Source organism: Pelobates fuscus, chromosome 3 (genome assembly GCF_036172605.1).
Source record: "Pelobates fuscus isolate aPelFus1 chromosome 3, aPelFus1.pri, whole genome shotgun sequence".
Lineage (NCBI taxonomy): Eukaryota > Metazoa > Chordata > Amphibia > Anura > Pelobatidae > Pelobates > Pelobates fuscus.
Window position 1 is genome coordinate 36,735,959 of NC_086319.1, and position 23,652 is coordinate 36,759,610.

General features: G+C 35.4%; 1 protein-coding gene across 28 annotated transcripts in view; it reads left to right on the top strand.

Moving 5' to 3' along the window:
• The window catches only part of NRCAM (neuronal cell adhesion molecule), a 209,345-nt gene extending 194,881 nt beyond the window's left edge, over positions 1 to 14,464 (top strand). For 16 of the 28 annotated variants that reach the window (XM_063446890.1, XM_063446889.1, XM_063446896.1 and 13 more), the window contains 6 exons: positions 329 to 385; positions 2,683 to 2,796; positions 6,303 to 6,461; positions 11,564 to 11,695; positions 12,566 to 12,644; positions 13,700 to 14,464. In XM_063446890.1, the coding sequence (XP_063302960.1) occupies positions 329 to 385; positions 2,683 to 2,796; positions 6,303 to 6,461; positions 11,564 to 11,695; positions 12,566 to 12,644; positions 13,700 to 13,937 (779 nt within the window). In that variant the 3' untranslated portion in view covers positions 13,938 to 14,464. The remainder of the gene's footprint in view (positions 1 to 328; positions 386 to 2,682; positions 2,797 to 6,302; positions 6,462 to 11,563; positions 11,696 to 12,565; positions 12,645 to 13,699) is intronic. The other 12 variants (XM_063446904.1, XM_063446906.1, XM_063446907.1 and 9 more) reach the window with 2 other exon arrangements.
• Positions 14,465 to 23,652: the final 9,188 nt, after the last annotated feature.

Here is a 23,652-nt window from a genome sequence, read left to right on the forward strand (position 1 = left end):
TTTTGAAAATTCTCTAAATCTGCTATAGTCACCAGCTAGCTGTTTCCACCTAAATTTTGCAAATCAGAGTTCAATTTACTGCAATACGGCATTTTTGGAATAAACTATTAATTCTGCAATCCTAATTCATCTCGGACCCTTGAGAACTGGATTTACATTGTAATTGTCAGACTTGAAATCATTTTTACTTGGCAAGCTTGCATGTTCTGCATGATCACATCTAACAGGTAAGCCTGATGTGTATGTTGTGTTCAATAACTCTTTGTAAAACTGCATTTCTCTCTTTACTTTTTTTAAACTTGCCTTGCTGACGTGGATATAACAAAAGAAAGTATTATTGCCACATCCCCTCGCACGCACTCTGTCTATACGCCAGTTTACAAGGGTATTGTTCTTTTCTATTTTTTTTTTCCCTAGTCATTGACTGGCTACTAATTATATGTTTAATTTAAAACCATAATCAAGGTAACTTTGCATGAACTAAATATTTGACCATTCTAAATAAGTGGTCTATCCACTAAATAGTGATTTGCAGAGATTTGGCAAATAACTAAAAATGTTAGTGAAAAGTTGAATTGGGAAACAATTATCCACTCAGCTGAGATACATATTTTTTTGCCAGCTGTGTTGATATGAATTTCGCAAATCGGTTGTCAGTTCAGCACAACTAACTGTATTGTGAATAGACCCCAATAAACTGTACACCTTACAATAAATATTATTTAGATTAATCTTGTAAAGTAATTACCGCATCTGGTAGATAGATGGTGCACTGTGTATAAATATGTATTTGTGTGTTTTTAAAAATTAGAATTGTTTCGCCATAAAGTGAGTAGTACTTCTGAAAAGGGGTGTATATATTTTAAAGAGAAATTGTCACTTCTCAGGTTTTTTCACATTATATTTACTTATCTCTATATTCAACAAATATGCGTTTGTTAGGTGCGATAAATAAAATTAAATGTAGGCACCAGCACCCCTATATCCTGCAACTGGGCCACTTCTTCCTTGGCTCCCTGTCAATCATTGTTATAAGTTCTGACAGTAAATATAGTAAAAGCAAACACAGCAGAGTAAAAATGACACAATGTAATTTGTTAAAATTTTAATATGCATTTTAAACAAAACAGACCATTACTTGACTTGACATCACAAAATGTTAAAAAGCTAAAGATAATGTTTAATATTTTATTGAGTGGCGTGGTTTCCAAAGAAGTGATAGATAAACTTTAAACACTTAGCCTTTATTATATATTGTAATCCCGTACGTTATAACACAAATGCCTAAACTATGCACCTCATGAGATATTCCTGGAGTGACTAGGAGGTCATTCAAAACCATTCAAAAATGAATGGAATTTAAATGGAAACGATACTATTGTAGGTTACTTGTTCATTGAAGGGTTGGTGATCCAAGCTAGTGATCCTAAGCTTACAGATTGCTACATGTTATAAAACGATTGATAAAAATGCATTATACTTCTATTGAAATATACTAAATATTGATAGGTAGACATCAAAAGGTATTTGTGACTGAATTCGTAATTGTGCAAATTTCAATTCTAAAGGCATGCTTAGAGATACAGCATCCCCTAATACGAAAACACATGTTGTGTAAAATTATAGAAAGATGACCTGATACATCATGTAGTTTCAGAATGACTCTGTCAGCCAATGAATATGTTTAGCATTAACTAAGCTCCTCCCACTACCAACCTCTTTGTAGTTACTGGAGCAATGTGTTACCTTTTGTTAGCTAAGCCTTTTTTAGCACATCACCCATAGCTACGACATAGCTGAATGACTACAGAACAAAAGATATCATAGTAAACACAACTTTACTTCTAGTTTTAAGAGCTGTTTAAGGTTTTACATAGCAATCAGCACAACTTACTAATATCCAACCTTTATACAATTTGCAATGTGTCTTGGTCCCTTCAGTGCTTCTCAGACACTTTGGGTGCCAAAGTTGGTTTTCTGTCCTTATATCACTGTTGAAGTTCAAAGCCTACAATATTTGTAGGTTATGGAATGAGATATTAAAAACCTATTCTTTATATAAAGTGCATTCACCCTACACTTGATGTGTACTTGTACTATAACAGCACGTATGAAGATTAATATTTCAGTTTTAAGAATGATGATGAAATAGTTTTATAAATTTCTTTTAACAAGAAAAGAGAGAAATTAAATACATTATTGTTTGGAGTCGATCGGGGTTATCCACTAAACCAGGAATTTTGCAGAGAAGAATATAATGACCAAGTCAGAATTGGAGAATCTTTCCAATTTTATAATTCTTACTTAGACACGTTTAATGTGCATCATTGAAAATGTAAATAGATTTTCAAATTCTAGGACAAATTATCCACTTAGAAACAGCTGACTTGACACATTTTTTGCCTTTTAAAATGCTCCAAATTTAAAACAGTTTACACTTTAGTGAACAACTCTTTGTGTATAGCAGTTTACATCGGAGGTTCAAGAAACTAAAAACTACAAATATACGAATTTCTCCAATTTCTCATCTCTATCATTTGTAGAGGAATAGAGCTACATTGTTACAAATCCATGGAAATTATACAGGTCAGATTATTAATGAAAATGGCTTGTGTGTTAGATACCAACTTAAAGAAAGCCTTTGTTTATTGCTTTCATGTGTTTCTTTTACGTCTTACTCAGTTCGACCAGTGCTTCCAGGTATCAAGAACATAACCTCATCCGATACCCACGCTACTATCATTTGGGATTATGAGGGCCCAGATGTGAAGTTCTGTATTGAATATGTAGATTTAAGTAAGATGTTGATTCTCTTTAATAATAGCATGCTATGTTTATAAATATATACATGTTCCCGAGGTAACACATCACAAAACACATATATTTTTGTGTGTGATGTTTTGCCTTAGAAGAGGCAAGTACTTGTATATATTAAAACGGTTTGATGACATATCATTTTTTTCTTTAAAGGGAAATTACCATAAAGCATACCACAAAAACGCTAATTGTTACCTAAATGGACAATGGTGTAACAATGCAATACTCAATTTTAAAGTGTGCGCCCTGGCTGATTTTTAAGTTCATACTCTCCTCTGAATTTGTACTTTCCAATTTGTGGCTTTGAGTTCCAGAAAAATAAAAAATAAAATCCTATGGATGGATTGTATGAAAATTATATAGATTGACTATTTATGCAAACGGCATTGAGATCTCAAGACCCGTTGTCACATTCCATTCACAGAACATTGTTAGATGGTATTTTCCCTTTAAAACACTAAATGTAGTAGTTAAATTAAGACATAGTTTAGTTACTCTGTTGTTAACAAAGCCTTCCCGTGTATCAGTGTTTGGAACAGAAGTGATTTAATCTTCACATACATTATTTGCATGTTGGCATGTCGTGTTTTATTTCAGAATTATAATGTTCTCACAGTGTAGTTGGTAGAATAGCATGTACTATAGAACAGCATATATTTATTCAGTGGAACATACCAATATCATAGATTTGCAGAGCCCTATCATAAAAAAATTCTTATAAATGATTTAAATAGTAAACAATGATAGCAGATGAAATGTAATTTTATTCTCAATATTCTAGGGAACAAGACCAGTTTAGTGTTTATTTTTACACTATTGGTAATTTACAAAGTTGTAATGGGCACACTTAGCACTTTACATATTGCATTATAGTTGGGGAGATATAGTAACTTAATCCGAGCTTGGGATCAGAATTTTTCAATCCGCTTTACATCAGTTGGACATGCTTTTAAGCAATTTAACTCCATCAAATTTTTCTTAATTGAGATTCTGAGCTGAGATTCTAACTGGAAGATGTTGTAGTAGATCAGAGCCCTTTAATCAGCAGTGACTTTCTACTAAAATTAATTATTAGTATCTCAAGTTGCTCAAAACTGTTCAGAGTTTTACCCTAACTAGACTAACTTAGTGATAAATCAAATCTTTATGCTAGCTTTTCTAATCTATTAAAATTAATGATCTAATGCTATTCTTAGCTTCCACATTTAATTTTTGTTCTTAAGAAACTCTTCCACATTCAAATGTGATTCTGGACTTCAGTGATCTGAGATTCTGGACTTTAGTGATATGTCTAGAAAATGTGCCACTAAGATGACCATCTCCAAGGTCCCAGCTATAATCCATAGATCAGGGTTCCACAAAATCTTGGGATTGACTTTTTGGTCACCCCCTGCTTTATATGGTATATGAAGTGGTGATGCAACCAGAAATTAATCATCCATAGGTCCACTCAAAACAGCTGAGGAAGGACTGAATAAACTTTACTGATATGTCTTCTACAAACTGATGTAGAATTAGTAAATTGGATGTGCATAAGCAGAACATATTAAATTATGAACAGATAAAATAGAAAGGTGAACAGCGCTAAAGATCAGAAATTGTACATACGTTTAGTAGAAATACTGGCCAGCGGAGTAACTTAAAAAAAAAGGAGAAACAAAGATACAAATAATGGTACAGTATGTATGAACGATATAATTCCACAAGAACAAAGGTGTTATATTCACACTCACACTTTGAGGAGCTATATCAGCTCGGTGTTAAGAGCTTGGACGGAATAATCCCCGTCTATGTATTTCTTGAGGTTCCAGATCGTTGGTGGGTGTGTTCGTTATATGAAAAACAAGAGTAAAATACGCCACATGGTCTAGTACGTAAATATAAAATATTGTAGTAAGAGTAGATGATCCTACTTACATATACTAGAGCAACGACCTGCTCTAGTTTGGAGAATTTCAGGTGGAATAATCCCCACCTCAGGATATAGTGGACCCAGGTATAGCAGCAAAGCAGTATTAAATAGGAAGGAGGACAAAAAAAATGACTGGATGGTTTAAAAATTATATATACTTTAATACAATAAGTAAAAAGTGAATAATACACTATAAAAGCAGTCCTGTATAAAAGTCCAAAATTCTTCCTCACTTGACGCGTTTCGCCGAAGCTTTCTCAAAAGTGAATCATTCACTTTTGAGAAAGCTTCGGCGAAACGCGTCAAGTGAGGAAGAATTTTGGACTTTTATACAGGACTGGTTTTATAGTGTATTATTCACTTTTTACTTATTGTATTAAAGTATATATAATTTTTAAACCATCCAGTCATTTTTTTTGTCCTCCTTCCTAGTTAATACTGCTTTGCTGCTTTACCTGGGTCCACTATATCCTGAGGTGGGGATTATTCCACCTGAAATTCTCCAAACTAGAGCAGGTCGTTGCTCTAGTATATGTAAGTAGGATCATCTACTCTTACTACAATATTTTATATTTACGTACTAGACCATGTGGCGTATTTTACTCTTGTTTTTCATATAACGAATACACTCACCAACGATCTGGAACCTCAAGAAATCCATAGACGGGGATTATTCCGCCCAAGCTCTTAACACCGAGCTGATATAGCTCCTCAAAGTGTGAGTGTGAATATAACACCTTTGTTCTTGTGGAATTATATCGTTCATACATACTGTACCATTATTTGTATCTTTGTTTCTCCTTTTTTTTTTAAGTTACTCCGCTGGCCAGTATTTCTACTAAACGTATGTACAATTTCTGATCTTTAGCGCTGTTCACCTTTCTATTTTATCTGTCCATTTATCACAAGGTAGAGGGAACACCTTGTTGGTGAACTGCTGCTCACCCTTGAGAAGAGAGCGCTTATTACCCTTTTGCATATTAAATTATGCCCTGCAAACTTAGTAAAGTGACATAGGGCCAGTAGAAAATCACTTTTTAAATTAAAAATGTCTATCATGTCTAAAAATTTGGAGAGTCGCAGACAAAATAACCATGATTGATACAGTCCATAGGTGTATATTATGTTTCACTGAATAGATTATGATATAGATATATATAAACCCTACTTTCCCACTCAATAGTATTCTTTATTTTACTTATTGGCTTAAAAATTAGGCAAACAAAAATATTGAAGGAGGTTTTCCAAAGTTTCATGTTCTAAAAATTTGGACAGAAATGTAAATTGGGTGGAGTCATCAATGGAATGTGTCTGTTGGTTCTACTGAAATCCCCACTTTTAGAACTCCAGACCACTTTTTAGAACAGAACACTTTGATAAATCTCCCCAATACTTTTTAAGGTGTTTCAGTCTCAAACATCTTAGTAGGTTTACCCTACACAATAATAGATAGTTAGATATGTGTTCTAGAGTAGAGCAACCTCCAAAAGCTGCTGATTGTTATGTGTCTACATGACTGTTCCACCAGAAGGTGAGCAGTTCATAACATCCATTATTCCAATGTTTTTTCCAGAAATTGTTGTAGTCAAAGAAGAATGGAAAAAGGAATGTATAAATGATACTCGGAACCATTTTGTGTTAAAGGGTTTAACTCCTGGAGCATCATATAGAGTTCGAGTTGTTGATGATCATAATGGTATTGTGAGTTCAGAAGATTTTCAGACAGGTCCAGGTGAGGCACTTAAGCTGCAACATGTCTGCCTCACGCAAGCAATAGCATGCTTTGTGTTATGTTTCACCTAGAAATCCGGAATATCACTGGCAAAATTCCCATATTTGTTCTATCCTTAGAAAACGATGATGGAAAGTGCTGACCAAATGCCAAAAAGTCCTGCTGTTTCATTTATGAATTTTCAATTGAACTGGATCTTCGAGTGTTTATTTTGTGTTATATTATATTTTTGTTGTGTTCCATCTTGCATTTATAGCACAATTTACGTATCATCATATGTAATTCAACAGCTTGTTTATAAGGATCCAATGCTTTACATAAAGAAAATAAGTGACATGTTAGACTCTGTAACTTAAACTTCAAACATTGTAACAGTTTACTATTTTCTACTCTTTTTTTGAAAGTGTGACAGTGAATCTCTGTATTTGGCTCGAAAGGACCAGTCCAGGCACCATGCCAACTTCATCAAAATGAAGTTGTTATTGCAACTCTTATCTTAAGGGGTAAAACCATTAACAAATTAACAAATTATTTAACCACAAAGTCTGGAAAACAGCACCCAGTCGCTATTCCCTTGCACTTCCTCTGAATAAGAAAGCCTCAGACCACGCACTGCTGATAGCCTGAAAGCTTCAGCCGAAGCTCCTAGCCTATCACTAGCTCTCCATTCATAGAGTGCGTATTGTTTTTAGTCAGTGGGAAGCTAGTGATAAGCAGAGAGCATCTACTGACGTTCTCATTCTATCAGCATTGCCTGGGTTTAACCCCTTAAGCCTTGGACAGGTTTAAAGCCTCAGTTTAAACTTTGTGGTTTAAACCAATCATTAACAGTTTAACCCATTATAGTAAGACATAATCTTGGACCTCCTCACATCATAACAACTTCATTGTGAATATCACTTTAATTTTTATATATAAATATATATTTGTGACATGATTTATAAATTCACACAGTGCGTACAATGTATATTATGGCATGCTGAGGATTTGTGATTTATGTCTGCATGCAGTATGGTGTGATATGAGTTGAGTTTAAATAGATTTGTGATTATTGGTTTGATCTAAATGAAATGTATGCAGTATTGTGTGAACGTCTTGCAGACGGGACATGATTTATGCCATAAGATAGCTGCCTGCCTTCTCACTGGCCTATGGCAAAGCCATGGTCATATAGAAGCATGATTCGCATTTAATGCATGTCAAGGGCAATGTTTGCATGCAATGGCATGAGGAATAGCCAAAGGGCTGTAAGAAGAATTGTATTAATTCAATTATGTGCAGATCTGTATTTACAATTCTAAGTTATAGTACAAGTCATATATTCTTAGCCTACAGGGAATTATTATTTTTTTTTTTTTTAGACCTTTATAAAAGTTGTTTGCTTTTTTAATACATTGCGAGGAACAGATGAAAGGGTATATACAGAATGTAACAAAATAGGTGCCCCTTGTGAAATAATTACAAAACAATATTCCCTGTTCAAGAGCTAGACTGGTAATGGCAATCCAACGCGTATTGGAGTATAGTGACTCATTCAACAATACATATTCTGTGCAGAATCTATAGTGCAGCAAAAAACAAGATTTATATACAATTGCCCTCAGTAAGGCTGCTCTTTGTATGTAATTAGATACAGCAGGATTTTGATTTGTTTCTGTAACATGAACTGGATTGCATAGAGATAGATGATGAAATAGACTGATTTCGACCATCTCATTTGCCATCAGTTATATTACTTCAGTAACCACAAACCCCAAAACATACATTACACTAATGGATAATTTCTCATGAGAGAAATCAAGCATTCTCAGCTATAGTTTTCCACAAAAGGCATCACTTCTATTCCCTGCAACAGTATGACTATGTCTCCATTAATCTAAATCACACATCAAAACGTCAGGTGGCTGGATAAACAGCACATTGTATCAATAAAAATGCTTTATGGATTTGTTTTCTTTCAATCTCAGAAAAACAAATTGACATAGACATACTATTGGGAAAAGAGATCTGGCCAATTGGCTATTAATAAGCCTGATTTTTTTTTAAATAAAAATGATAAATAATGATCATTTTAGCAAAAAGCATTTATTACTATTTAAATGTAATTTTCAATGTTTAGTCATTTTAAGATAGGGTTAATAACAGATTTCAATCCATATACCATTATGACAGTGGCATAGATGATGCACCTATAGTGAACCCCAAACCTCGCTTAAAAGCTTTAATTTCGACCCAATCCCAGACCTGTTGCTAAATCATATTAACCGTTTTATACTATAAAACCAGTGAGAGGCCAGGGACTGGCAGAAGAAAGTGCAAAACTGCAAAGGAAATGCAAAGATCTGGGCAGTTTAAATACGTATTAAAAACAAACTATTTGTAAATACTTGTAACTAGCATGAAAAGGGGTTGCTGTTTGCAAAATGTTTGATAATTGTTCAATTTATTCAGCATTATGCTATTTGAGGTGTGTGTGTGTGTGTGTCTGTGCTTGCGCACGAATTACCATAGCTTATTCCATTGAAAATAATTTGTCTGATATCGGCGGGATTGTTTATTGTGTTTGTGTTTTTTTTGTCCATAGATTTTGCTGCATGCTAAGTATTATGTAGTATCAATTGCTCATTATTGGTGCATACATTGTATTATCACAGAACAGTATATTCATGATTCACGATGCTGCCCCTCGACTACTGAACAGAGCCCAGCAAGTGTAGGTCAAGGCTACTAACAAATAAAGTTTTTTTTTATTTGTTTGAGGCTCAAGCATCATACTTGTTATGGTGAAGGGGAATCATATTACCTTAAAGACCATGTTGATAAAACCATTTAAATGCTGTTTAAACTGCAATGGAATAGGACTATTTTATTTCACAACCTTTGTTAAAGGGACACTTTAGGCAATGTATCTGCTTCATTTCATTAAACTGATTACAGTGTCCAGAGTTCCCAAGTTCCATAATTTCATTTAGCATTAAACAGTTTTTCATATTTTTATGTTTCAATGCTAAATTAAAGTCCCCAGCAGACCCTCCTTCCCTCTGTGCTGCTTCGGCAAATGAGGAAGTACTAGCATCAGCAGCAATGGGCAGCTATGATTGGCTGAGAGTGTCAGCTGTCTATTTTTAGCCTATCAGAGCTCCAACTAATGGTATGAAGGGTATGACTTCAATGAAGTGTGTGATCTCTGCCTTGGCCACATCTCCAGAAGAGGCTGGACTGTGGGTGGCCTTGATCCCTTATTTAGTTTTAAACTGCTCTAAAATGGTTTAACATTGTATGGAGAGACAGTGCCAGGAGATTCCAGGCATCATAACCAATTCAAAGAGATGAAATGATTATAGTGAGTAAAGTGTCCCTTTAATGGATGTGTGAGTAGCTGTGTACCATTTCAAAGTGCAATGGAATAGGGCTATTTAGCAAGCTCTGTGACAAGGCGCCTAATGAATACACTCTATCTCCCCCAACCTTTGGATTTGTAGACACTAACTAGACAACTGTAAAACTACTAGTCCCTTTCTTTACCCATCATTGAGTAGGACACATGGTTAATGCCTACCCAAGCTAGAGTTGTAAGACCAATACATGTAATGGGTGTTTGTAAGAAAGATGTCCTATTACTAGTGACTAGTGCAATACGTTACAAATTTAAATAAATTAATAACATGACTCTGCATTTAATATAAGCATTAATATAATACTTGCATTTGGCATGTCAGATTAATGGTTGCAAAGCATGACAATGCTGAGTATTTATATTATGTGGAATATGAATTTGTGTTGATGTGAACAATTCTGTATCCTAATGCTTATCAGATCATATAATAATATAAAATATGCAAACAAGTATTCTATCAGATTTTTTATGTGTTCCTGACTAAATAATGGAATGCCGAAAAATTCAAAATTTTCTTTTATATAATTGTAAAAATATTTTAGTTATAAAATGTCTTGTTCCATCGATATTGATGTATACGCACTACTGATATTCAAAATTTAAGTGCCTTTGAATACATTAGGATATAATACAGAATTTCTTTTTAGTTCAGATGTTAATTTTTGCTATGCTGGTATTTTTGGGAAGATGGTGCATTTTTCACCATTTTTTTTTTAAACTAAATAATATATATGCAAAGTTACTCTTCAATATTCCAATAGCATACACTTTGAGATATCTTCACTAAACCAAAAATTGATTTAAAAAAAATCAAAGTAAAGAATAATTGAAAATTGATAAGGAAATACATTTGGCCAAAAGGGCTCAACTAGACTAAATGGACAACTGGAGAATTGTTGGCCAAAATATCAACTCTCAACAATTCTGGTATAAAGAATAAACCACAAAGTCAATGTATGTGGCACACAATTATTTTCATATTTATGTACACAATAATTTATCATTAAAGCTGATCGTTGTATTGCAGACACAGCAACAGTTCATTCCAAACAATAACTGTGCCATCAGTTATTGTTTGTTTCCCCTAAATGTAATCATGTCAAGATTTGAATTAATTTTACTTGGTTGTTTTACAATCCGTAACATGCCTCTTTTCTGTGATACACTGAATGAATTTGCTGTTACAATGTGTAATATTCCCCAGGAATCCCATTGACGATGATAGCTGAATATAGTAATTTAAAGGCTGAATTCAAACACTGCTGACTCACTTTACTATTTAAAAGATAATAGTACAGCAACCATGCTAAATGTGGAAGGGTAATATGACCTTGACACTGCCTGCAAAGTCTTAACTAACAATTCGTTCACTGATAGAAAAGATTTATTTATTTATAGCATACTCTTCCTTTTTAAATATTTTCACTTTGAAATGTTCTGTTTTTGTAAAACATTCCTGAAATCCAGTCTAAGTTTGAGTTTTTCTAATTTTTTTTTTAGGTTGAGTTTTGAATTGGTTATATTCAGTATGATTGCATGAAATAAAGTATTGTATATTTCTTCAAAAAGCTACTTCCTATCTTTGAATGAACACCATGGTTCTCCTGTTGTTCTCATTAGACCCATTTTATGGGGTGGCGATTTACGTCTCTGGTATTCTGGTACTGCTTTCTAATGTAATTCTTCTTTTCCTTTCGTTTCCTAGCTATGGCGAGCCAGCAGGTTGACATTGCTACTCAAGGATGGTTTATTGGCCTGATGTGTGCGGTGGCTCTGCTTATTTTAGTTTTACTGATTGTTTGCTTTATAAGACGGAATAAAGGTGGTAAATACCCAGGTAAGAACATGTTTTAGTTATATCCAATAACATTTTGAGTTCCAGAGCAATTACAATTATTACCCTTTGTGAATTTCATCTGCGGTGTTTAGAGTATCATGTCGTATGTATACATTAATATCTTCTCTGTTTCTTCTGTAGTAGTTCCCCATCATCCCTTTCAAGGATTGGTCCTCCTATTCTTCATATGAAAGACTTTTCTGAGAAGCCTAATTGTTACTTCTACCACCTCTATATGGCTGCCCCATCACTAACTGAAAGCCATTCTAGCTGAATTAGATCTAATAATCCCCCAGTCCATTTATTTCTATGTTAATATCCAGAATATCAAAACTAATAATCTCTCTGCCAGCAAAAACATTGACTTTACTAAACTCATGTGATCAACAATATTGGAAATGGATAGACTGTACTGTCTTCCTTGGTCTTTTAAAATATGTTCTTATAGGTGCAACACATGAGCTACATTTATGTATGTTTTAAAAACTAAAGTCAGGGCAAGCCCAAAATAAGTCCAAGTTGGGTCCATGGGATGCAAATGTACATTTTAGGGGGCCAACAAGCTAAAGATTCAATAGGGTAGATGATTGAGCTACAAAAAAACAAGAAATGAGGGAATTTGTCTATGTATGTACACCTGTGTGAATGAGAGAGTGGCTGTGTGTGTGCTCGTGCATCTATGTGTATGTTGCTAAGTAGGTGCACTGGGGTAGGGGCTGCATTTTGTTCTTGGACCCATGCAGCAAAATGTATTGGTTAGACCTGGCAACATTTAATCTACATCTTAATTTTATTTCCTTTACAGTTTAAACAAATGTGGAAAATGTGATTTATTTATTTCTAACAAGTTGTATTTTTTTACACTTCAAGTCAAGGAAAAGGAAGATGCCCATGCAGATCCTGAAGTTCAACCCATGAAAGAGGACGATGGGACATTTGGTGAATACAGGTGAGCAAGTTCACATTTTGTTACTGGATTGTGTCAACTTTTACCATGGTATCTCCAAATTGTAAAAACAAACAAATGTGCGGTCATAAAACTTTGTATCAGTTGAAACATTTCTAATTTGCTTTAAAATGATCAGTTTAGCAGCAATTTTTTTTATTTTTGAAGTATGAAGTAAATGTTCATCTTTGAAAATAATATACACATGTTACATCATTCAATGGTATAGTTCAGGGAAGCTTCCATAATGCTTTGTCATTCTAAAGGCATGCAAAGCATCATGGAAGTTTTAGTTCTACAACATCCGGGGATTTACCTTTTGGGCACCACTGGTGTAGTTGAAGGAAACAATCTGAATTTTGTCAAAAACACTTTGGCTTGTTTACAACTGTGCAATATTAATATACCTACCTCATGGCATTGCACAATAGAATTTCTAAACAATACAATTCCACCATGCAGAATTAGTGACAATTGTCTTACAACGAGAAATGCGTCATAGTAGCATTCCGTTAGATGGGCACAGTATTTATGGAATTTTATTATAATATGAGTTTGTTTGTTGATAAACTGAAAAAAATCTAAATCTTAGTTTAATAGACTGATACAACCTTCTGACCCCATTAGTGATTCATTTGGGTGATATTTATTTATTTATTTTGCTTTTTTACGTTTTCATGGTATTTTATAGGTTGATTAAAAGGTAAGAGCGTAAACTTGCAAAACTTCACCTGCATTACCATTTCCCTCCTTCTCATCCTTCTCGTAAATATCGCGCTCAATAAGTCACATATCATTAATTAAACTGAAATTCTTATCTATGACAATGCGTCGTTAAAAAATAATCAACCAATCTAAATAATTTTCTTCCTTGATGGTTCCTTATGAATAACCAATATTCAGATTCCTTAGCCTTTCCCACTTAGCCCTACACGTGGGTAGATGCATATGGCTAATCAATGGATAGATCCTAGACCCTGCATGTTTGAAAATATTAAAATGCTCATGAATAGATTTATTGTCCCTTTGCTAAATTAATAATTATTTGTATTTTACAGTGATGCAGAGGATCACAAGCCACTTAAAAAAGGCAGTAGGACTCCCTCAGATCGAACTGTGAAAAAAGATGACAGCGATGATAGTCTGGTTGACTATGGCGAGGGGGTAAATGGTCAGTTTAATGAAGATGGTTCCTTCATTGGACAATATAGCGGTAAAAAAGAAAAAGAGCCAGTGGAAGGTAATGAAAGCTCTGAGGCTCCATCCCCTGTCAATGCCATGAATTCTTTTGTTTGAGCCTCAAGATAATTTGATTTCACATAAAATGCCACGCTGCACAACCGAGCTATCGTAAAAATGGTGATATGGAGAAATGCGAAGACAAGTTCATAAATTGAGCGATATTTCGAAAAACACACTTTTTTTTTGTATGTGGTACTGGATGTTAGCGTGAAAAAAGAATCTTTGTTGTAAATTTTTCTGTTCTGGACATCATTGTTTTTAATATGTGCAGAAGCCGGCACAGATCTACAGTGTAGCAAATGACATCATAGAATGCGTCTTCGAAAAAAGTTAATTCCAATGCATGAAATGGTACACACTTCACAACAAAGCCCGTGTATGTAAACCATAGTTCAATTCTTCGATATGCAGTCCTCTGTCTGACACATGAGTATGAAGTACGTTTTTTCTGTCAGTGTTAATAGTAGTATTATGATGTATAAATCTTCAATGTCTTTGTGGACATTGTTGTACAGTTGGTGAGTTTATTGTATATCTAAAAAAGGTCTTATTAAGAGACCAGAAGCATATATATATATATATATATATATATATATATATATATATATATATATAATGGCTAAATAATTTAAATATGACACTTGCATTTGCTGATGCTTAATGAGACCATATATTCTCTTTGCTCCCAATATTTTATAGCCTTCGTAAGCCTATAAAGTATTACACTTTGAGTGTTGTATTTTGTACACCATGTATAAACCTGGTATTTTAGGAACTTTTAGGTGATATGCTTTGCAATGCATATTGGGATTTGTATTTTCACAGTCACTGAAAGTCAGGAGGAGAAGGGAGTTTGAATTGTTAGGGTCTAGTTCATTCATTTACGAAACACACTGTTCAGTGCCTTTCTTTGATATGCATTCCACAATGCGCTGCTCTGCTGAATGTGTTAGTGCAGTAAAAACAGAATGGTGAATTGCCGCATCATCATTGCCAAAAATGTAAATTGTGTAAATGACAAAAAGAAGTTATGAAAAACATTCTGTTCAAATGGAATAATTAAAAAAAAAAAAAAAGAAAAGAAAATCTATTTACTGTAAATGAAGATTGCCTATTTGCTGCAGGTACACTGTTAATTATCTTTCTTAAAGCAGCATTATAGAGTTATTAGCACAAACACATATAATATACAGATATTTTAAAGCACAGGGTGCATAGAGAATTGTACACTTTTTATCTATACATAAGAATAAATCAAAAAAGGCCACATTCAAACTTTTACGTAAACGTGTTTCTGTGAAAATCCAAGCCAGTATCTCCTCACAAATTATTAGCAATTAATTTGCAAAATAAGCATGTGTGTGTGTACAAATATATTTATATATATGTATATATATATAAACATACATACATGTGCACACACATACATGCGCAAAAAGAAATTGCTGCTAGCAACAATTGGTAGAGATGGGTGGCTATTTACTTAGTGTACCTAAACGATTCCACAATACTGTGGTTTAGCTTCATATGAAATGATCTAAAAGCCTATGGTTGAAGCAATGCTCAGTTTCATTTGCCAATAAATTGCTTTTTCATAACTTGCATCAAGTTTAATTTTAAGTAAGCTTTTCTATGTAGATATTTTGTTCAATTTTGTAAATATACTGAAAGTTTAGATGCTCTACGCTTCTAGATGTTACAGAGAAATAATAATAATAAAGTGGTAAAATAAAATAAAATAAAATAAAAAAAGGTTACGTTGTACTGTGTTAAAAGAACTATAGCCAACGGAGTGCATTGTATTTTTAAGGCCTCTACATTAAACACGTATATTTTGCTGTGAAAAAAAGGAACTAGTGAATTATTGTACTCGATGCAGGATATCTGGACTGGAGCTAGCTCATTAGAATTTGCAATTCCTTTCCCTTAAATTGAATTTGTAAATAAAGCACAAGTTTGGTAGCAGCCTCCATCTATTGATTTCGTACACTTTCTCATTCTGATCTTCTGTACAACCAGGGATTTAGCAAAGATTTGAATATGTGGCGGGGATCCCTAAAGAGTTTATTTATTAGTCCAAGAGCTGTGGATAACTATAAATCTCAGGCTAAGTTAGACAACCTGGAAATATAGCTGAATATGAGATTTTTTTTTATACATTTTGGCTACCTTGTCCTAAAACATGCAATTATTATTTTTATTCATATCTTAATAATTCACAGTGAACAAGCCCATCGTGTCATCATCACAGGCTGCTACGTGGCTCCTGTCACTATTAGCTTGATGCTAAATAAGAGGAATTTGGAAAATGAACGGTGGGAGTATAATTGACAAGTACCGATGATATTTACACAGGATTATTCACTAAAGTAAGAATTCATTGTGAATACAAGGAGAAATTCAAATTTAAGGACAAAATAGTTGAGTTGGAAAAATTCTCTTTCATTTTCGCTACTCTGGCCTTAAATTTAAAAATTAATTTCGAATACTTGCTTTAGTAAGTAACCTTGTCAAAATCAGATTTCAAAGCACAATGAGAATGTATCTGGGTGAAGAAAAAAATTAAAACCACGTGACTGTAGCGGTCCTACATCAAGCGGAAAAAAAACTGTGACATAATTCAGGGATGTGTCAATTTATGTAGCAACATTGTATCTCTGTCTAGTTATGTCTTCTATATACATTCATACTGGATGAATTCTTGAAATTGTGACTGTATTTTTTTAATTGACACAAAAGTGCACAGGAATTGTGCCACACTGAGTCCACATTCCTTGATCAATGACCTCCAGGAACATAGTACATGCTAACACAACTTGTGCATGGAATAATTCACTTGCAGACTCTCTTGTGTAAAAGCAACATTTTATATATTAATAAATGTATTCAAATTTGAAATGTGTCTTTTGATGATCTTTTTGTGAAATATTGTTATACTATAATTCCCATAATTAATTAATTTCTTTGGTATGTCTGACACTGAATCATCTGATGTTTAGACCAACAAACAAGAGGAAAAGGAATACCTATTCACAACTTGTACACCCATAGGGAATATTGGCAATTTAATATGGAACATATACAATTTAAATATATATAATTTGAGTACCTATTGGGTACTATGTTTGGGCAATTTGACAGGTAGGCGTGTGCTCAGCTGATCAGTGGACTGCAAAATCTATACATAATATTTATAGCTACTTTTATGTAAACATGGACAATTCTTATTTTGTGAAGCTAACTCCAACTGAGTTTTGTCAATTAAATTATGACAATACTATGACCAAATAGAATGGTATTTTTACCTTTTAAATTCACTTTCAGTCAACATTTGCTCATATGAGCATTTTGTTACTTTTAAGCACTCATTTGTGAATTTTAGTTTGGCTGATTCCTGTTTTATTTATAATTTGATTTGATTTAGTGGCTGTAGCCTAACCATCAATCATCACTTTTCTTTGGCACTACAAATGGAACTCTAAATCACGAATCAACCGTATTGCCTCAGTTATTTTGTAAATCAATCACATGGCGCTTCAGAGTTATGGAAATTGTAATTCTGCAGAAAGTGAATGCACACAATCCCATCAGTGGAGGTGTTTATGGTGTAATTTATGTGATGAATTTAAAAACTAACAGTGAGAATTGATGAAAGTTCAAAGTGAAAAAACAACAACACAGCATTTTGAAATTAATTCACTTTGAATTCCCTACAATTCTCAATTTACTGAGTAATCCTGTAAGTGTTTGATGGTCCCATTTAAGTGAATCTTCAAAATGTCTGGGCACACCCGTGGTTTTCTCATAAGGCAGTCTGTATTGAAGGAGCTAAGAAAACCCGTTTTGGCACTCTTTTGTGCCTTTGTCACCGGTTATTAATGTTGCTCTTGAAAACAATCAAGATCTAGAACCCAAGATCAACAGGTAAGCAGCAATTTACAGACTAGACTGGAACCTAATTCAATTGCATGTGATCTCATCAGGAAAAAATGGACATGTGCACGGAACACAAAAATCTCCAACAACACAATGTGCAGGGCTGGCTATTTTGCTTTCTGTGAACATACAGCATGCATTAACCCCTTAAGGACACATGACATGTGTGAAATGTCATGATTCCCTTTTATTCCAGAAGTTTGGTCCTTAAGGGGTTAAGCAACCCCCATCCATTATTTAATTTATACATTTGCTAGGGATTGTTTTGCTGAATTGGCAGAGGTCGTGTTATCTGCATATCTTTGCAGATCTCTTCGCTCTCTTGTCTACTTTCAAGGATAAATAGTTATAAGAAGAAATGACGCAGAATAGAAAAAACAAAACAAAAAAAAACCAGAATCTTTTTGTTCTGTCACCTGATGGTTCAATGAGAGGGAATACCTATCTAGAATGCTTTAATATGTAGCTCCTGCAGAACAGAACACAGAATAAAGACATTTAGTTTCTACTATCAGTGCAATGACTTCCAAAAAACATGCCTTAGCTTATTTACATAAACAATAAAAACACAACGACTCAGTTGACCAGCTCACAATTTATTTATTTTTAGTTTATTTCATCAACAATGCAAATATTATTCATACTTCATTTCAGACGTTACAAATGGACATCTATTCAAAATATTTAAATTGTCTTTAATTTCACTTGGAGACATATTATTTGAATATTATGCTATTGAATATGAAGCATTCTTGTCATCTGCAGTTGGGATAAGCCACAGGCTGACGGGCAAAAGCATTTTAAGACTGACAGAAATAATAGATGGCATCGAGCGAGCAAGACCAAATTTCTCTTTTCTTGTCACAACATCATTTTTTTGTCTTAATACAACTGTTGCTGCATCTCAATTACAAAAACGACAACTTTAAAAAGTCACTTCAGACTTGAGTAGAATAGCCCCCACCCTTTTAATTTAAATGCATTGTGTATTGATAATGAATAGAGATTTGTAAATAACACATCCCTGCACAAAACGGGTTATGGACACAACAGGGGAATTTGGTTAATCGGCCAGCTTTCTGTAAAAAATATTAAATCATTTGAAAAGAATATCCAACCATTTTAAATTGAGGCCTAAGCGTTTCTTCCATTAATTATACTAAAAACTAATGTTGTAATTTGTTTACATTACCCCCTGTCTCCTGCTGAGAGTTTCAATCACATTTTCAGTGGGTGTTACACTTCCTGTAAAATACATCTGTCTCTGCTTCCCATAACAGGTTAAAAGTCGCCAACACTTGATGTTGGCTTCATGGAAGGTAACTAAAACTTACCTATTTTCTCGATCTCCACTCTCATATTTTCCGTCCAAAGCTGCTGCTATGAATCATTCTGGCTGTTTCTTTCTATACTACTCCTGTAGCCCTCTCTCAAAGCCTGCCCCTGCTCCCTACTTCCCCTTGCAGGCACTGAAGAGAGGGCTACAGGCTAATATGAAGAGCACAACCTTCTTATCTCTGTGCCGATTGGCACAAACTGAATTAACTGATAACTGTGAATGGTACAGCTTTTAGTAGAAAGTTTACTTAAGAAAAAAAAATTGCAAACATCCGCTGTGCAACATCTGAAAAGCAAAAAGGCAAATGATGCAGGTCTGGAGGGGAAGGGTGAAGTGCAATAAAATTGGTTACTATGATTATTCCTCTAAAAAGCACAAGGCATGCTATTGCAACTCTGTCAAATCTGTCACACCATACAGATTCTGATACATTGGCAAATAAGCCAATATATTGGTATCATGGAGAAAGAATACATTGTTTGAAGAAATGTTCCCTAGCTTGGCCAGTCAGGTAGGACCCGGGTGAGAAGCCAGAGATATTAGGATTTAGCTGCCATGACAGAGGTGATTTCACTGGAGAGGAAGTCAGTATTAATAAATCAGCTTCTAAAAGAAATACATGTATTTTTTCATCATATTATAACTCAGTGCTCCTCAACTCTCTCCTCAAGGCACACCTAACAGTCCAGGATTTAGGGATTACCCAGGTGTGTCTAAGGTGTTAAACCCTCCCACCCTCCAAAAAAAAAGAAACCTTAGACTCTAAGCCTTAGAGAAGGGGTCCTCAAACTCCGGCCCCCTAGATGTTGCTGAACTACAATGATTTTTTGAATTACATAGATAACCAGAGTTTGAGGACCCCTGCCTTAGAGTCTAAGAGTTTTTTTTTTCTTTTTCTAAACACCTTAACACACCACAACCGGGTAATACTTAAATCCTGGACTGTTAGGAGTGACTTGAAGAGAAGGTTGAGGAGCACTGTTATAAATAATATATTACTTGCTATATGATTTCTCTATTGTGGTTAAAGGGACTTTCCAGTGCCAGGAAAACAATCCTTTTTCCTGGCACTGCAGGTCCCCTCCCACCTGCCAATCCCCAGATGCTGAAGGGGTGAAAACCCCTTCAGTGACTTACCAGAGGAAGCAACATGTCCCATGTCACTGCTTCTTCCTCCGCCGCCGCCGCTCCTCCTCTTCATTACTTTGCCCGGTGGGCGAGACTGATCCCGCCCGCCGACCGTGGAGATCGAATGCGCATGCACATTAGAGCTCTCAATACGAAAGCATTGAAAATGCTTTTCAATGCTTTCCTATGGGGAATTTAGTGACGCTGGAGGTCATGACACAGCGTGAGGGCGTCCGGCGACGATCTAACATAGGTTTTCAGTGCTATAATCCAGGAAGTGCCCTCTAGTGGCTGTCTTGGAGACAGCCACTAGAGGTGAAGTAAACCCTGAAAGGTAATTATTGCAGTTTATAAAACACTGCAATAATTACACTTGCAGGGTTAAGGGTATTGGGAGTTGGCACCCAGACCACTCCAATGGGCAGAAGTGGTCTGGGTGCCTGGAGTGTCCCTTTAACCTGTCATGACAGGTTCCCTTTAATAGCAAATAGGTAATCGGTGCTCTACCATGTAATAATCACATTATGATTGTAATGTCACATTTTGAGAAACCATTGAAGTTTGCACAGTAGCAACAAATGAGCTGCATATTGCTACTGCCTCAAACAGTCCATCTCCTGATGGAAATAGGAGCCGAAGATGACAATAAATTCTGCAAGGTGGGGGCCGGTAACCTGAACAGCCATAAGGACACTATAGCATTAGGCATACACATTCCTAAAGGTATAGTGTCCCTTTACGTGTTAACATGAAGCCTATCCATGTGCATGAACTGCCCCTTTAAATTTAATATGCTTCCCAAAATGTTGTTGATACAAAACTGAAATTCTGAAAATAGCCCCTTGTTCCCTGGAAAGACTTCATCATTTCTTTGTTTCCTTCAGGCATTGCAGTGTGTCTGCATTAACCACCTTACAATTGATTCTCCATATGAACCAGCTAATCATTGTTACAGTGACAAGACAAACGTGTTGAAATCGAAGTACGCAGATAGATCGCCAGGTTCAGTATCACATTTAAACTCATTAATTTGGTCTTTGACTATCAATAACCAGCCGGCTGTTGCTAAGGAAACCCGGAGAATGTAGTCTGGCATCTGAAAGCAACACACTGCCTGCTCATCTGCATAGTGCCACATGGTATTCTGGGACTGAGCTAAAAATATCACTATCTTCCGTAACGCCTGCTTCAAATTAATATTTCACCAGATTTTCAACATGCGGTTGAAGCATTCGAATATTTCAGAGGTTATAAATGAATTTCAAAGGTTTGGACTGTTTGAGACAGTCTCCTTTCTCCCATTACCACTAGATGGCAGCCTGTCAGTGCTTTTGTCTTCTAGATGATATGTGGTTTGGTATGGTAGGCACAGAGAAAATCCTTCAAATTGGTAATTATTATCTAATAAAAATGCAGGATTATAAGTGTGAAATGTCATGAATTTAAATTTATTTTCATCATTTAGGTCCATATTGCCTAGCTTGGAAAGTTTGCTATATTATCAGTTTCTATAATTTCACCTAAAATGTGACTATTCCTGAATGTGATATCATTTTTTTTTAATGATAAGGGATTAAGGCCTCAGTGGGGGATGATGATCATATTGGTACCAATCACAAGGTAAGTGGAAAATGAAAGGTCCTAAAGAACGAGTTCAGGGAATTAGGAAGTAAACTGAAAAAAAGAACCTTCAAGGTAGTAGTTTCATAAATATTACCTGTGTCGCGTGATACAGTAGAAAGGCAGTGGGAGATTAGGGAGGTTAATGCATGGCTAAAGTCATGGTGTATAAAGGAGGGTTTGGACTTTTTAGAGCAGTGGGCTGATTTTGCGCTTAGGTGCAATCTTTATAGCCATGATGGATTGCACCCAGATTGAAGAGGGTCTGATGGTTATGGTTGGAGGAGATTTTAAACAAGTGATGGGGGGATACAAAAATCTACAAAGTGGAGATAGGGCAGAAAGGAGATGGGCTTTAACTCAGCACATATGGGAAGGGCAAGGTCAGAACAGAGGGGGTATGTAATATTAATAAAAAAGTCACATAAAAGTGACTCATGATCAGTGGCGGAACTACCACGGTCGCAGGGGGCCTGGCCACCCTGTCGACCCCTGCGACTGTAAGCAGCCCAAAGGTGTAGTGCTCTAAGGGGAGACCTGCTCAGTGAGTGTCAGTGAGTGTGTGTGTGTCTGTCAGAGTGTGTCTGTCAGTAAATGTGTGTATTTATCTGTGTGTGTCTGTCAGTGTGTGTGATAGTAATTGTGTGTGTGTGTGACAGTAAGTGTGTGTGTTAGGGCTTACCTTAGTTGGGAGTCCAGAATGCAGAGATATACGCTCACTCTTGCAAATAAAAACAGGCCAAGGTAACCAGATAAGGAACCACCTGGCCTGCGAGTCTGTACACAGGGCTGTGCAGGATATTGCTCCAAGTTGTAGTACAACCAAGGACACAAGCAGGAGAATCGTCGAGGATAAGCTAAAAGTCAGAGGATGCCAGACGTCAGGGTAAACAAGAAGGAAATCCAAGGTCAGGAGTCAGGGTCAATCTGGGGAACAAGTTTTCAGGAGACAAAACACATGATCACCAGAATCAAAGAACTGATGGAGAGGCAGGTTTAAATAATTTGCTAATGAGCTATCTGCCTCGGGTGGACATAGAGAGACAGGAGCAGCCACAGGTAAACTCCAGCCCCTAGTGCTGCAGACAAGGCAGGATAGGACACCCGGCATAAACATTAACTCAATTGTGTTCCCTCCTCCCCGCTAGTCCCTCCACATGTCTCATTTGCCCCCTGAGCACCTCTACGTTTTTCATTCTCGCCCCCAGTCCCTCCACATGTGTCATTACCCCCACACATGTCTCTCCCACCTACAAGACTCTCCATTTCTACCTGCTTCTTCAAGAATCTCTGTTTTAAAGATTCTTTTCTTTCAGGAATTGTACTGGAGGATTGGAGGAAGGCAGGTGTGGTTCCTATATTTAAATAAGGGTTTATCATATTTATCTGGAAATTATAGACTTGTGAGCTTAACTTCTGTGGCTGGGAAAGTATTTGAAGAGTTATTAAGGGATAATATTCAGGGATTTTTGGGAAGAACATTGTTATTAGCAATAATCAGCATTGTTTTATGAAACATAGGTCATGTCAAGCTAACATTAAAACGTATATCAATATATTACATGTTTTTTAAATATTACAAAATCTAAATATATTTTTTATAATGTTAATATTAAATAATTTAACCAAAACTATCATATCATTTGGAATGCGTATCAAACAATCTTTCAATCAGGGTCATACTGCTTCTGGCGATTCTGTAAGCCTATGACTTAAAAATGGGACAAGCAGACACTCTACTGCTTG